This window comes from Gigantopelta aegis, chromosome 4, assembly GCF_016097555.1.
Source record: "Gigantopelta aegis isolate Gae_Host chromosome 4, Gae_host_genome, whole genome shotgun sequence".
Classification (NCBI taxonomy): Eukaryota; Metazoa; Mollusca; class Gastropoda; order Neomphalida; family Peltospiridae; genus Gigantopelta; species Gigantopelta aegis.
In genome coordinates, this window is record NC_054702.1 from 100,913,759 (window position 1) to 100,931,019 (window position 17,261).

The 17,261-nt window shown below is 37.4% G+C and overlaps 1 protein-coding gene across 1 annotated transcript; it reads right to left on the bottom strand.

Annotated features, from left to right (window-relative positions):
* Positions 1-250: 250 nt before the first annotated feature.
* LOC121371591 (1,25-dihydroxyvitamin D(3) 24-hydroxylase, mitochondrial-like) lies at positions 251-16,624 on the bottom strand. The gene is made up of 9 exons (XM_041497596.1): positions 15,914-16,624; positions 14,965-15,155; positions 9,488-9,691; positions 5,113-5,267; positions 3,562-3,728; positions 2,693-2,771; positions 1,840-2,005; positions 915-958; positions 251-663 (listed from the first exon to the last, which is right to left on the bottom strand). The coding sequence occupies exons 1-9, from the start codon at positions 16,321-16,323 to the stop codon at positions 547-549; spliced, it is 1,533 nt and encodes a 510-aa protein (XP_041353530.1). The 5' UTR covers positions 16,324-16,624; the 3' UTR covers positions 251-546.
* Between the last annotated feature and the right edge of the window lie 637 nt (positions 16,625-17,261).

A 17,261-nucleotide genomic window follows, 5' to 3' on the forward strand; every position in this document is an offset into this window, starting at 1 on the left:
TGGCCAATACAGCACACATCCTCTTGTTTTCTTCGAGATACAATTGAAATTTTGAGTAAAAGTCAGTATCTATCTGTGATATTTGTATTTTTGCACAGTTCTTTACACAGTTTTTATTTAAATCTTGAATTTTTATATTGAAGTTGATCATCACTTTATTTGTTTGCATTACCATAGGAACCCAATAGCCGATGTATTTTTCGTGCTGGGGTGTCGTTAAACATTCATTCATTCATTCAGTCAGTCAGTCCGCAATTACAATACCTTTATTTCCGTGAATAAAAATTGTAAATGTTAACTTAAAAAGGTAAGATATCAATTTACATAGTATTTAATAATATACAAATGCACAAAAAATAAATGAAGTAATTATTTCAATAGACCCGTACCTAACCTAAGTAGAGTCCAGATACATACGCAAAGATGCCTTTTCAGTTTACAAGCGCCCGTTATGTTAGGCTAAACGTGGGTCATGGGCAATGATCCTGCACCTCCTCAAACGTTAGGTTCGGTCTATGGTAACATCAGTCCCCTCACACAACGATATTATGATTTTCGATCAATGAGGCGAACGTTCATTGGTTCTGAGGGTAGAAGAAGAAGTGCCGTTTTCAAAACCACAGGGTCCATCGTGACGGGTTCAATGCAATATCGAGCAACCATCTGCAAAAGCAATAATCAATTTGTATTAAAATACATCCCTCTAAAGTGAAAACCTTACCCATCAAGAAATAAAAATACACATACTCACGTACACAGAACTGTTACTTCCTGTTGATTACCATTTGATGTCTTTCTTTGACCACATTTTTATTAATTTACATTGAAAAAACCCCAAACAAAATAGCTTAATATAGCTTTTTGATACACAAAACTAACTGTTATTTACAGGTTAAATTTTATAAATCTATTACCTGTGCTATTAACACCTGCATTTCTAGCTCCGCCACTCGACGTCCTGTAAATAAACGAATCTACATTACGAACATCAGATCATATTTAATTAAATTCTATCATCGGGATTAGCTAATGATAATAAAATATAAAATAAATATAAAGCCAAACTATTACCTATTAAAGTCCAAAGTAATATATTTTATCTCCTTTCACCTTTTTTGTATGAGAAATGGTTTTGCTATGGCGTCCATTTCTAGAACAGCGTGTTTAAACTATAGTTGGAAGACCTTACTTAGCTAAACCATTTTTATGTAATTCCAGAGAAACACAAATACAGAGAGAGAGAGAGAGAGAGAGAGAGAGAGAGAGAGAGAGAGAGAGAGAAGAGAGAGAGAGAGAGAGAGAGAGAGAGAGAGAAATAGAGAGAGAGTTAAAAGTTTGTTTTGTTTAACGACACCACTAGAGCACATTGATTAAGTAATAATCGGCTATTGGATGTCAAACATTTGGTATTTCTGACTAGTAGTCACCAGTTGTAATGCAGTAAGGGATCTTTTATATGCACTTTCCCACAGACCGGAAAGCACATACCATGGAGACACACATATACACACACAGAGTGAGAGTGAGTGGGAGAGGGAGAGAGGGAGAGGGAGAGAGAGAGAGAGAGAGAGAGAGAGAGAGAGAGAGAGAGAGAGAGAGAGAGAGAGAGAGAGAGAGAGAGAGAGAGAGAGAGAGAGAGAGAGAGGGAACGTCATATATATAAGCTACCTCTATTTATTTAAAATAAATTTAATTATTATATATACATGTATTTAGTTACTGGTATTTATAATTTTAATGGGAATGTAAATGCTCCCTTTCACTGAAGACGCCAGCACTGGCAATACGAGTTTTATTGATTTCTTTCGTATCCACTTGTTATCCAATTGGAGTACAAACCTATACACATTCTGAGACCGTGTCCAAAGGGCAGAAATGCAAAGCGATTCATTTTATCTTGCTCTTTGAGATTACCACGTAACCATCGTTCAGGATGAAATGACTCGGGGTCATCATACAAAGATGGCAGACGACCAAGCACGTATAGTGAGGCAGTTACGGTTTTCTGAAACATAAATGCGAATCTCTCAAAGTTATCATTTTAACTATTAGTTCTATTTCAGTGTTTTCATATTCATTAGTAAAGCCTGCTTTTGACTAACACGTATCATTATTTTGTTCATTAGATATCACACAATTAGTGACAGGTGAAATTGTCAGGCCGGCAAAATGGGGCATACAGGTCTCCAATCGCTTAATGTGATCTGGGCCATGTTTTATGAAGCGACCTAAGTGCTAAGATCACCTTAAGTGCATAGCTACCTTATGGCTAAGATCGCTTCGTAAAACGGGGGCCTGGTCTTTACAGACTGTTCATAACCACCATACACTCTAGCTGGCTTCCATGAAATCTGTCCCACACCTCTGTCCATCGCAGATTGTCACAGATATGTTCCCATATATGTCATCGGTCTCGATCCGTCATCAACTATGTTCCTATAAGCATTGTTATTGATTTGCGGCAGTCTGTTTAGGAAGGAAATGAATGTTTTATGTAACGATGCATTCAACACATTTTCAGTTATATATCGTTGGACATATGGTTAATGAACAGAAAGGTAATGAGAGAGGAAACTTGTTGCTGCCGTTACCTGGCCATTTAACTGGGCTACTCTTTTCGATTAGCAGTAATGGTAATTTATTTTATCATAACTTTGAAAATTCTACACATGATAATCACTTAGTACTTTACCTTTGCTGGAATGTGATACCCCAAAATGGTCATGTCCTTTTGGAGAAGTCGGTTGATACTGTTTCCAATTGGGTAAAGCCTGTGGTGAGAAGAATTCTTGGTTTTAAAGAATCCATGGAAAGGAAGGAAATGTTTTATTTAACGACGCACTCAACACATTTTATTTACGGTTATATGGCGTCGGACATATTGTTAAGGACCACACATAAATTAAGAGAGGAAACCCGCTGTCGCCATTTCATGGGATACTCTTTTCGATTAGCAGCAAGGGATCTTTTATATGCACCATCGCACAGATAGAATATTACATACAACGGCCTTTGTTACACCAGTTGTGGAGCACTTGCTGGAACGAGAAATGGCCCACCGACGGGAATCGATCCTAGGTCGATCGCGCATCAGGCGAGCGCTGTGCCACATCCCGTCCCATGGACATAAGTGCATATTGGTACCAATACTGATCAAACATTTATAAAGAGCGTAATAACAATGTATGTCCCTCGTGAACTAATTTTCATTTGTCACTAGATAATGCTCGTGACAAGTGAAAATGATTTCACCCGAGACAAAAAATTATAATAACTGGTACAGACACGACGGAAGCAAGTAGTCATTGGTGTGTGTGTGGGGGGGGGGGGGGGGGGGGGGGTCTGACTGAGATCGAGGGTGCAAAACAAAGTTTCTAGGGTGTTCGGGGGTGTGCTCCATCGTAAAATTCTGAAAACTAGATGCCCAGAAAGGCGATTGGCGGATTACGATTCTTTCAGTTCTTTACATTTTGTTTCTCATTACTAATACCCATTTATTATATTAAACTGTCACTAGGTGAAATATATATATAATAATAATATCTAGATATTAAGTATCACCTGAGCGTCTCTTTAATGACGGCCTTCAAGTATGGCATGTTTTGTAGCTGGGCAGCGCAGGGGAATTCTCCTTCCGGTACGACGCCAGTCACCTCGTCGTACAGTTTCTGCTGGACGTGTGGATTTCTCGACAGTTCATACAGGATCATCTGCACGACGTTCGACGTCTGCCACACAACAAATAAAATAAGATTTACATGTATCATAAGACTTAGGATGCAGTTATGAAAAGTCACTTCAGAGTAGCTTTCATTATTTTAATGCAAGTTCTATTAGCAGTAAACTAAACCTTTAAAAAAGAATCAACATACGTTTGAAACAAATTAATCTGTATTTAGATGCACTATTTAACGGTAGGAATAAAATCTCTATGTGTTATATTAAACGTTTCATCTAAAATAAAATTAATGTAAAGTACGTTTAAAAGTAAGTCACTGATTCATGTATACTAGTATTTCGTTTAATTCTAGTCATGTCCAGGCTTATTCATCATCTAGTCGTTACACTGCCCAGTATTATTACTTTATAATGTGCAGGTTTAGATTTGTCTAACCAATGTTAGGAGAGCAGTAAACACTTGTTTTGTTTGACGACGACACTAGACAACACTGGTTTATTAATCACAGGCTACTGCATGTCAAATATTCGAAACCCGCTATATTTTTCATTTAGTAGCAAGGTATTGTTTATAAACACGTTCAAACAGACAGGACAGCACATACCAGGACGGTTGTTCAAAAGTTATGTTAGCTTAAAGGGACGTTCCTGAGTTGCACTTGTTAAGATGTTATTGATTAACAGAGACCTTTCAACGATTGTAATTACATATCAAATATAGTTTGCTGCATAAAATATTACTGGTTGTATATTAAACGTGTTTCTGACCGTTCTAATATTTGTACTAGGTTAAATTTGATCTTATTTCCTAAAATATTTTTTTTCGTACGAAATTATTTGAAGACAAAATCCATTTTGGGCTTCTTACAAATATTAAGACGACCAGAAATACACTGAATATACAGACACTGATATTCTAAACAAGAACATATATTTAATATGCAAGTTTAATCGTAGAAATATTTTATTAGTCGGAAACATCTTACAGTGCAGCAAACTCAGGAATGTCCCTTTAACCAGGGGCTAACTGTAACAGAAACTTTCAAAAACAAGGACTGGATTGATATAAATATTAACATTTGAAGACATGATGTTGAAACTTGATTTAGAACAGCCAAAGCTATCCACACTTAATCAAATCTGAAGTTTATTTTGTATTTGTGTAAAAATAATTGAACGAAAAATATTATGGTTAATTTATCCTATGCTTTGAACAACCGGGCCCAAGGCTCTTCCTACAGGTGACGTAAGAAGGATATATCGTTCTGGAAAGTGGCAGTCCTCTTAATGGCAAAACACCTAACAGCAACTTGTAGGAGCAGTCATATTGTCAAAACATCCTTTTGACTCTGCCTTGTGCAGATATACGATTTTTAACATGTGTATGGTTTTGTAGTTCAGATTATACGTCAGCCTTTCTAACTTGAGCCATACCGTATCAACGCTCCCGGCCATTAATTCCGCGACATTGGCGTAAATCTCCAGTGGGGTCAACGTGGATTGAGATAAAATATATTCCAGAAACCCAGCTTCTTTGTCTCCTTCTTCTTCTTTCAGCATTTCGACTTTCTCGTCAACACATTTTCTGGCTGAAAGTAAAGTCATTAAAACGATTGTGATGCCAATCATTGCAGGGGTTAGTTATACGTTCTATATATATACATACGTTCTACACACACACACACACACACACACACACACACAATATACACACCTAATATTGTCGTATGTTCTAGCATGTCTAAGTACCAGGCAATGATATATTTTACAGTTAGTCCAATGTACATCTAGTAATGTAGGGCGGGACGTAGACCAGTGGTACAGCGCTCACTCGATGCGCGGTCGGTCTAGGATCGATCCCCGTCGGTGGACCCATTGGGCTATTTCTCATTCCAGCCAATGCTCCACAACTGGTGTAACAAAGGCCGTGGTATGTACTATCCTGTCTGTGAGATGGTGCATATAAAAGATCCTTGCTGCTAATCGAAAAGAGTAGCCCATTAAGTGGTGACAGCGGGCTTCCTCTCTTAATATGTGTGATCCTTAACCATATGTCTGACGCCACATAACCGTAAATAAAATGTGTTGATTGCGTCGTTAAATAAAAGATTTTCTTCATCTAGTAATGTATAGAAACCCGAAGTTAAATAGTTCGAAACAACGAGCAGCTACGGGGGCTTTGCTTTTCCGGTAATATTATTATCCATTAACAACTGGCAAGGTAAATCCAACGGATACAAGTAGGGAGGTCTCTATAAGTATAATATACAGCTAGCACGAACTAAAAAGTCAAAGTTTCCACGTGAATCTCATTTACTGGTATCTGGTTTTATCAGGATCTTGTTTGAACAGGTTCAACTGTATTTATAACAATTTAATTGGTCACTGTTCATGAAGATCGGATTAGTATTCAGTTGTTTAATTTCGGGTCATTTTCGGTGTATAGTCTGGTAAAGTTTGATTCATTTTCGATGTATAGTCTAGTAAAGTTTGATTAATTTTCGGTGTATAGTCTGGTAAAGTTTGATTCAGTTTCGGTGTAAAGTCTGGTAAAGTTTGATTCAGTTTCGGTGTAAAGTCTGGTAAAGTTTGATTCAGTTTCGGTGTAAAGTCTGGTAAAGTTTTATGATTCAATCTGGTAAAGTTTGATGTAAAAGTCTAGTAAAGTTTGATTCAATTTCGGTGTAAAGTCTGGTAAAGTTTGATTCAGTTCGATGTAAAGTCTGGTAAAGTTTGATTCAATTTCGGTGTAAAGTCTGGTAAAGTTTGATTCAAAAGTTTAAAGTTTGTATAAAGTTTCTGGTTCGGTGTAAAGTTTGGTAAAGTTTGATTCAATTTCGGTGTAAAGTCTGGTAAAGTTTGATTCAATTTCGGTGTATAGTCTGGTAAAGTTTGATTCAGTTTCGGTGTAAAGTCTGGTAAAGTTTGATTCAGTTTCGGTGTAAAGTCTGGTAAAGATTCAGTTTCGGTGTAAAAGTTTGATTCTTTCGGTAAAAGTTTGATTCAGTTTCGGTGTAAAGTCTGGTAAAGTTTGATTCAATTTCGGTAAAGTAAAGTTTGATTCAGTCTGGTAAAGTTTGATTCAGTTTCGGTGTAAAGTCTGGTAAAGTTTGATTCAGTTTCGGTGTAAAGTCTGGTAAAGTTTGATTCAGTTTCGGTGTAAAGTCTGGTAAAGTTTGATTCAATTTCGGTGTAAAGTCTGGTAAAGTTTGATTCAATTTCGGTGTAAAGTCTGGTAAAGTTTGATTCAATTTCGGTGTATAGCAGACCTTCGTTTTTGAAAAACCCAGGAGTGCTAAAAATCGCGCTCCTCAAAATGCTTACGAGGGGAGTGGAAATGACACTCCTTAAAATGCAGAGAAGAGAAAAAGTGCACCCCTCAAAATAATCAGAATTAGAGGCAAGAGACCGACAGGAATTGCACCCATGAACATTATTAAGTTTGAGGAGTAATGATTTCTAAATTAAATATCTTAAGAGTTAATGTTTTGTGTTTTCAAAATAAATATCCTAATTTAACTAATATGATAGTTGTTCTCAAAGATGAAGGAATGGCCATTGCAGTCTTTCACAAGAAAAAGAAACACCATGAACACAACATTTATCGATTTCTTATGTATTATATGCATATTATGTTGCATTAAAATTCTGAATCATAATAATCTGTTGACTATTTATGAATAAAGAATTGAAACTGATTTGTTTGTGTTTATTCTGTTTTATTTAAAACAAGTACAATAATTTTAATCTTCATCGCAGAATGATATGATTTCTCCATGGACACAAACCTGTGAACTGAATGTGAATTGGCATTGTAACAACTAAGGTATTGTTATTAAGAATTCTAACTGTAAAATATCTAATAAAACACTCACAAAAAATAATGTCAGTAGGCCTATTTGTAAATGATTTAAACTAAAAAGAAATTAAAAGTGTAACAACCACATGACACAGGGTTATCACATTTATCATTATATCATAATATACATGTCATGTACCTTCAAATTCTCTATTTAAAAATGATAATAATAATAATGTCATAACAGAGATAATGTCAACATCTATTGTTTTCTACCCAAATATATCTTAATTTTTATAAATATATATTTTTACAAACAGGATTAACTTTAATTATCGGTGTACTGTAATTAACACGTCATTTATTATACCACTAACTCGAATCATAGCAACCCATAAAAAAAAAAAAAAAAAAAAAAAAAAAAAAAACCCCAACATAACCACCCTAATGTAAATTTAATTTTAAAATATACATGCTTTACACTCGGTAAATTCGAATTACTGACTTGAAATTAAATCGGTGTATGTTTGTTTCGCGATCATTACGTGCATCGTACGAAATTAAACAAACAAAACCGACGAGATCTTAATAAGAAGCAATCTAATTAAAATTAGCTCCACTATTACATGTGGATCTAAAGACAGCCAGTTGGAGCTCATGTCCACCAATCAAAACCTTACTTGCAGAATACTGCCAGTGATTTAAAACAACACTGCGTAGTCCCCAATGTCCAGGTAACATTTCGTCTGTAAATAATAATTTAAATATTGACCAATCACACTTCGCCTTTTATAACGTTATTTGGGAGCATACAAATTCTAAAAATATCGGGCGAGTCTATTTTAGTGACCGCAGTACAGCGAACCATACCAATACGTATGGGGTGGGTTATCAGTCTTCAATTTTACATTAAAAAGTATTTATTTATTTATAAAATTTAAAAAAACTAAATCAGTCTTCAGTTTTACATTACAAATTATTTATTTTATAAAATAAAACATGTTTTAAGGCATTTGTAATTCACACGAAACATGTCGTATACCCTCAGGATAATTCGGAATGTTTTCAAATTATTTTTAAATCACTGGCAGGATTCTGCAAGTAAGGTTTTGATTGGTGGACATGAGCTCCAACTGGCTGTCTTTAGATCCACATGTAATAGTGGAGCTAATTTTAATTAGAATTGAATAAGAAGTGATCTCATAGCTGAATGGCTCAGTGCAAAGATAACCAACCAATCGTGTTTCAATATGTAAAAAGTATTCTAGGAAGTTCATTGTGAACAGAATGGAAATATTTGTGGCGTTGTGGATTGGATTCAATAAACAATTAAAATGGCGGAGTTAAAAAAACAAACACAAGCGTGATTTGTTCAATTTAGGGGCGCGTTATTTCGCGCCCGTCAGATTGAGTTGATGGGGGTTTACGGGCGTGATAGCGCTCGCGCCCGTCAAAAACGAAAGTCTGGTATAGTCTGGTAAAGTTTGATTCAATTTCGGTGTACAGTCTGGTAAAGTTTGATTCAGTTTCGGTGTAAAGTCTGGTAAAGTTTGATTCAATTTCGGTGTATAGTCTGGTAAAGTTTGATTCAGTTTCGGTGTAAAGTCTGGTAAAGTTTGATTCAATTTCGGTGTAAAGTGGTAAAGTTTGATTCAATTTTGGTGTATAGTCTGGTAAAGTTTGATTCAATTTCGGTGTATAGTCTGGTAAAGTTTGATTCAGTTTCGGTGTAAAGTTTGATTCAATTTCGGTGTAAAGTCTGGTAAAGTTTGATTCAATTTCGGTGTATAGTCTGGTAAAGTTTGATTCAATTTCGGTGTATAGTCTGGTAAAGTTTGATTCAATTTCGGTGTATAGTCTGGTAAAGTTTGATTCAGTTTCGGTGTAAAGTCTAGTAAAGTTTGATTCAGTTTCGGTGTATAGTCTGGTAAAGTTTGATTCAATTTCGGTGTATAGTCTGGTAAAGTTTGATTCAATTTCGGTGTATAGTCGGTGCGTACTTGTACCTACCAACACGGAATAGTGTGTCAAATGTAGATTTGAAGTCGTTCCACCTCCTCGGGAGAAAGATCTTTACGAACCATGGCGGGAAGAACATGACATTAGCCGTCGTGTGGAACATGTGATGCACTGCCTCGATAAAGCTTTTCAGTTCTGGATCAGGATTTTCAGATAGACATCCCATACGTCTGCTATACAGCAATGTCGATACAGCTGAAACAGAGATAACCTTCACGATTACGGCATTTTGCCACCCAATAGCCGATGTATTTTTCGTGCTGGGGTGTCGTTAAACAATCATTCATTCATTCATTATCCAGAGCAGTTTAACTAGTTCTGATTGATATAGTACGCTAATACATAGAGGATAATAAACGAGTTACCAGTTATTATCAAATTTATGTCCCGAGTGAAATAATTTTCAGTTGTCACGAGCTTTAGCGAGTGACAAATGAAAATTATTTCACGAGGGACATAAATTTGATAATAACTGGTACCGAGTTTGTTATTCTATTTATTATCTCAGCTATTGTTCTCTAAAAGCCTTTAATTTCGACGCACATGCACGAAGGCTAACCTGTATAGGAACGATGTAAACCATTTTACGCACTGTTCTGAGAATTACTATAACGTTGTAATTTAATCACGTTCATAGATAATTTTTAAAAACACAAGTTCTCTTTATTCTGCTTCCAAATTTATAATGAATTGCATTAAAATGATATTTTGTTATTAATTTAACACCAAAAACAGAGACCCGTAAAGGCAAACTCTTTAAACTACATGACGTCATTTTGTGTGTTTGTCACATCGTGATGACGTCATATTTAGTACCGACAAAGTCATTGGTTTGTAAGCGTCAAATTGTCCAATAGTATTGTTCGTTAGACCAATGCATCATAATTTCTCAGTGAGAAATTATGATTTTTATTTTCCCTGTTATGGGTGACCGCTGGGGTAATAAATACATTTATGTAATATTATATTTAAATTTTGATGGTCCAGTCATTTGAAGAGTATACTAGACCTCGATTATCTGGACTGCATTTGAATATTACTACAATATAGGTACTAATCCACGATGGTCCAGTCATTTGAAGATTATACTAGATCTCGATTATCTGGACTGCATTTGAATATTACTATAACTAAGGCACTATTCCATGATGGTCCTGTCATTTGAAGATAAACTGATAACCCGGTTTGGGAAGTTCTACTAACTTCCTAAACAACCACTAGGTTGCCAGGATTGGACTGAACTGCGAATGGACACGGTAGGGTTGGGGGGATGGGATGCCGGGAGTTAGGGCATTATGTGAGGCCATAGGCGTAGGCGGTTTGGCCTTAGGTTTTGTGTAGGGCCGGACTCCCCTCCCTCCCGACGCTCACCTGGTCACACTAATGTTTAGAATATGACTGGCAGCCCCTTTTCCAAAATTAATATATATATATATATATATATATATATATATATATATATATACTCGTGCCAACTCTATAGCCTTTCCTCCTAACCTCCCATGGGCTTAATGAATACTGTTTAATAATTATTATTAATTTTAGACCAGCCCATCTAAATTCGCGCCAAGATTATATTATATTAATAATTAATATAGGCTAGAAATGTTAATATAGAACTTTATCACCCACCTGGTGAACGTATAGCGGTGTCGTACAAATACGGTACGCACCACGAGGGTCGTACCGGATGTACGTCTTTTCATTGGTTGGACAGTAAGTCTACCGGGACATTTTTTTTCATTCATGAAAAATTACGTTGTCAACATTCCACAACTTTTACTATATATTTCATTAATTTTTTTCTGTAATAAAAATATACATGTATATATGTAAAACTGGGACGACCAGACAGGTAGCGAACTATTTTGGGGACGAAATATGGATGTAGAAAAAAAAAAAACGGAAGTAGAACAAACTATTTTGTTAAGCGGCGACCTTTGGGACAAACCGTAGTGCACAGTCTTGTGATATCATTCCGCCACAGTGTAAAATGTTTACATATTTGAAATGCAGGAATTTCTATTTTTTATGACAAATATTCAATTGTTTGAAGGTAGGTAATAAATAAAATACCACACTCGTTTTCGCTAGACATCATTTTTACGAAACTCGTGAACTTCCCAAGGTATTTGACCGAACGAAAGTGAGGTCAGATACCTTGGGAAGTTCACTCGTTTCGTAAAAATGATATCTAGCGAAAACTCGTATAGTATTCAATATTTATGGACACAGTCAAAATTTATTAACCCCCAATTTCCCCCACTTTTATACTTTTGGTGTTAAAGCCGCATACCCTAGTTCCATCCAGCGAAAATAAATTATAATTTGGTTAATCTACAAAGCTGTAACACACTTAGATCACGTTTTTATCAAATGGAGTGAAAAAGCAGGTTTTATATCGATAAATACCATGGGAATCCCCATGTCCCAATTGCTTGAAATAATTTTGAAAGTTAGTATTCTGATGTCACCGGTAGATGTCGCTCGAAGCACAACAATGCCTACGTCACGACAAATTTCACAGACTTGGGGTGCGTTCGTTTCACCTCTCCTGGACATGTTCCAACTGTTCTGTCCTGGTTGTATCCCCTCTCCAGATATTGTAAGACTTAGCAAAATTATTGGTTTTAAGGGTTTGTAACGTTTTGTATTGAGACACTTACTTGTCTGAACTTTATTGTTACTGAAAATGTTCACGAACTGTTTAGAAAAATCTCACAAATGAACAACAACAAATCGGATGTTGATTGCGCGAACCGTGCACGAGAAAACAAACCGAACCAAAATGATAACGGTCACGTGATATACCAACGTCTGTGACATTGAAATGGAAATATCCCCTCCAAAAATAGATTGGACCTCGCTTGCTTAACGGTTTTTTCTCGACACCACGTCTTGTGAAAAAATGCATTTCGTGGTTTTACAAACATCAGGATTACCAAAAAGCACTTCAGGTGAATGGAAATGTGTATTCTAAATAATAAAATGTAAGTAAAGTGCAATTTTATTTGTGGAAAATGGGGTTTAATAGCGAAAAACAACGCCGTAATGGTTAACAAATAAACGTAACTAGAGTGTGTCCCTTTAATATTCAACATTTCAAAATTGACCGTATTGGATAAGTTATCCTATCCCGAGTCAGACCCCCGATCCTATCGGAGGCCGGACGCGGAATAGGCGTGTTCGAAACCCTAGTGGTATATGGACACGTTAAACTAGTTACTAAGCTAAGATTTGAAGACGATGCATAATGTAAGAACTGGTCCTCAACTCGAGAATATTGACACATATTAATGAAATATGGCTAGAAGACACCCGACCTAGTCTTCAGATATATATAATATATAAAATATATCTTGACGGTCCACTGATTTGAAGAGTACACTTAAGACAATAAATAGATATGGTCCATTCATTTACAGATATACGTAAGATGATCAATATATACGAACCATTCATTAACGGATATACGTAGGATGATAAATATATAAGGACCATTCATTTACAGATATACGTAGGATGATAAATATATACGGACCATTCATTAACAGATATACGTAAGATGATAAATATATACGGACCATTCATTAACGGATATACGTAAGATGATAAATATATACGGACCATTCATTTACAGAAAAACGTAAGATGATAAATATATACGGACCATTCATTTACAGATATACGTAAGACGATCAATATATATTGTCCATTCATTTACAGATATATGTAAGATGATATATATATATATACGGACCATTCATTTACAGATATACGTAAGATGATAAATATATACGGACCATTCATTTACAGATATATGTAAGATGATATATATATATATATATATATATATATATATATATATACGGACCATTCATTTACAGATATACGTAAGATGATAAATATATACGGACCATTCATTTACAGATATACAGGGCTCAACCTGGATAAAAACAAAATACATGTAGCAAAAACTCTAAATTCGAAACATTTGCCAAATTGGGTTTTTATTGGCCATAACAAAAATGTTTTAGCCAAAATTGTTTGACGCAGTAAACACTGTATAAAGTATTTATATATGAATATGAAAATGCATCTTCTTCAACTTATTATGTACAAGTTGGAATAAATCTGAATAACTAAACCGTGTTCCATCTTTAAAATCAAAGACAGCAGTGTGGGTAGGGGCAGTTACTTTGATGTGTCAGTGGGGGTGGGGGTGCACTATCTTCAGTTGGAGGCCAGAGCCTCCTGCAACCACCCAACCCTGTTTCTATAGCCTATTAAATGAACACAGGTACCGAAATATGGGGGTGGGTGCATGTTTATGGAGGGGGTACCGGCCTCGGTGGCGTCATGGCAGGCCATCGGTCTACAGGCTGGTAGGTACTGGGTTCGGATCCCAGTCGAGGCATGGGAGTTTTAATCCAGATACCGACTCCAAACCCTGAGTGAGTGCTCCGCAAGGCTCAATGGGTAGGTGTAAACCACTTGCACCGACCAGTGATCCATAACTGGTTCAACAAATGCCATGGTTTGTGCTATCCTGCCTGTGGGAAGCACAAATAAAAGATCCCTTGCTGCCAATCGGAAGAGTAGCCCATGTAGTGGCGACAGCGGGTTTCCTCTCAAAATATGTGTGGTCCTTAACCATATGTCTGACGCCATATAACCGTAAATAAAATGTGTTGAGTGCGTCGTTAAATAAAATACTTCTTTCTTTTTTTCTGTTTATGGAGGGTGTTGTTTTCTTTCCTTTCTTCTTCCTTTTTTTTATTTGATTTTTTTTTTTTTTAAAGTAACCCATCAATTTCCAATCAACAACAATTTCGTAATTCGCACCATGTTGTTGCTGTCGTTGATTTCAGCGTCGTGTTAAATGCTTGTTGATTTCAGCTTGTATATCATATACGTAAGATGATAAATATATACGGTCCATTCATTTACAGTCATACATAATGTAACAAGAACTCAATATTCTAGTTATTTGAAGATTATACGTACTATTATAACTACTCCAAAACGTTCCAGTCATTTACCGATATACCTAATATAACTAGTTCTCTAACTAGTTCTCTATCGTCCAGTCATTTACAGATATACGTAATATGCCAGTCGTTTTCAGAGTTCCATACTACAATAACTATTCCAGTAATTTACATAGTATATATACATGTCATCACAGCATTACTTATTATAATGAGCTCTGTCAAGTGCTGGTTTTGATTTAGTAAACTAGTTGGGATTGGCAGTCCTCTTTGTGGCGGTGCAAGAGGGGTGAAATCTCCAGTAGACCTAACGGATCTCTTCGGGAGTGGCTATCCTCCTATAGACGAGGCACTAGATAGCGATTCCTGGAATCAACCACTATTTTGACAAATGCCCTTTCGTCTCTGCATTGTGCAGAGATACGGCCCTGATCATTACGGTTCTGTCATTCAGATAATAATCATTGCAAGACTCACATTCTAGCGCCCAGTGGAAGAGTTCTGTGTCTAATCCGGTGATACGGTTGTCCTCTGTCCGTACGTGTTCCAGTCTGTCCAAGAAGTCACGTGACACCTCGTTGAAGTCTGGAACGTACTTCTCAACATGTTTGATATTGAGCATTCGTCGATTGAGCACACGTCGCATACGAGCCCAGTCCTCGTCTTTACTAAGATAATAAAACAATATTATTTATTTCATTATTTCTTAATTATATAATTATGTATTTATTTTGTTATTGTTGTCCCCAACCCGCTAGACGTAGTTAGGATGCCCAAGACATACGTTACTCTTAATACAAATTAGAAGAATGAAATGATTAGCCACTTCGTAAACATCTAGATATATCTTTAAAATTTGACATTTGCTTCCTCACTGATAGGATGAGGGAAAACAAAATAAATTGCTGAACATTTTCTAGAGGGTGAGTGTCATCTATTCCTTTCTTGTTTCAGTCGAGCTATGTATCATACATAGCAAGCTCGAGTGTCTCCCTATAATATTTTCATGTATTTACCATTTGTGACACCCAATAGCCGATGTGTATTTTTTGCTGGGGTGTCGTTGAACATTCATTCATTCATTCATTCCTATCTCAGTCTTGTGTCACTCGAACTATATATTACAGAACTAATACCCCACGCTATTGATACACCATAACCTCCCTTCAGCGTCGATTCTATACTGAATCTGGGAACCTCGAACTAGCTATAACTTATAACTAGCCGGACGGTCCCAGTCCTGTTTTACTCAAACTATATGTTATATCAATATTATATTGTACAATACTGACGCTATTAATAACCTCCCTTCAGCGTCGATTATATACTTAATGCAAGAAACTCGAACTAGCTATAACTTATAACTGGAATATCCCTATCCCAGTCTTGTTTCACTCGAGCTAATATCATGTGGTATATTACTTACGCTATTAATACACCATAAGCTTCCCCAGCGTCTATTCTGTACTGCATCCAGGCCGGGATGTCGTTCCTGTTGGGGTACTGTCCGTCTTGTCGCAGCAATTGCTCGAGCGCAACCACGTCGTTTATGCAGACCATGTCGAAAGGACCCGTCTTTTCCCTGAAGATCGGGCCGAGCATTTCATGTCGATCCCGTATCAAAATATGAAGTGTGTGAATACTTTGGACAACCTCAAAAAAATTGCCTACTAAAGGATACCCTTTTTTGTGTGGAAGTTCATTGAATGGTATTGGGTCTTTTGCGTCCAGTGTTGTAGATTCTTGCTGAGTAGAAGCGCAACGAAAACCGACTAAGCAAACGGTTCGTCGATATAATATACTGGAAAAGACATTATGTCTCAAACCAGCTGCCATAGTGAATCCTCGGGTCAGTTTTATGTAGGTCAGCTGTGGTAATTAGTAACCTAGAGAAAACTTCTCGGAGGGGCACGTCGTAAAGGCTAGTTCTAGCAGCAGTTTATGATTACTTCTGATGGCGACAATTCACAGTATACAACACTGGATATCAACATTTCACAAACAACCAACAGTCAGAATACAGCTATATACTAGTATTTCATTCCTTTGATATGCTGATAGACTATTCACAGTCGTTTTAGTAGTATCTTTCACCATGTTGGAGAAAGCACCCCTTTAAAACCAGTCTGTCCCATACACTCCCGAGCTATGCCTTCGATGAGAAAAGACGTGTCGCTCTGCGATCTTGAGTTGCATCCCTCTCCCCCACCTGGGGGGGGGGGGGGGGGACTTATTGCAAGCTACGGCTCTTTGTTGGAGTACGCGTCGCTTAAACTGGGTCACGGGAAACCGTGACTTTGGTGTATGGCGACGCGGTAACGAAGACGACGAAGAGGAAGGGAAGAGGAAGGAGGATGAGGAAACCTGCACCAGGGGCGGCTCAGGTGGGACCTAAACTGGCGGCTCAACCGCCGATGGCGGTCCCGTCTGCGTCCATCCCCGGGGCCGACGAACCAGTGCCAGCCGACGCAGATTTGTCTGAACAGACTGAGCCAATGGTCCAGTCGACGCCGCAGTTGGACACAGCGATCTGCGAGACTCCACGGCGTGCGTCTCCCGTTCCAACCCCTTCGAGGCGGTCGGCGTCGAGTTCCCTATCCCCGGGGGGCTCCGCCAAGACCCCTATGGATGTTGTTGCTGCGAAGCGGAAGGCCGTCACCCCACCGAGTAGTGACCAGCCAGCCAAGGCCCAGTCTTCCGCGACCGCCCGGGGAAGGGACGCCACCTGGAGCCTCGCAATCTCCAAGATCAAGGGCCAGTACGCTCGATACTTG

What these genes read in the sequence shown, in the direction of transcription:
- LOC121371591 (XM_041497596.1), bottom strand. Translation starts at nt 16,323, where the DNA reads ATGGCAGCTGGTTTGAGACATAATGTCTTTTCCAGTATATTATATCGA. An exon ending in GGTATCACATTCCAGCAAAG is followed by an intron (nt 2,006 to 2,692) that starts GTAAAGTACTAA and finishes TTTATGTTTCAG; the next exon opens with AAAACCGTAACTGCCTCACT. An exon ending in CGGTCTCAGAATGTGTATAG is followed by an intron (nt 959 to 1,839) that starts GTTTGTACTCCA and finishes GTTTATTTACAG; the next exon opens with GACGTCGAGTGGCGGAGCTA.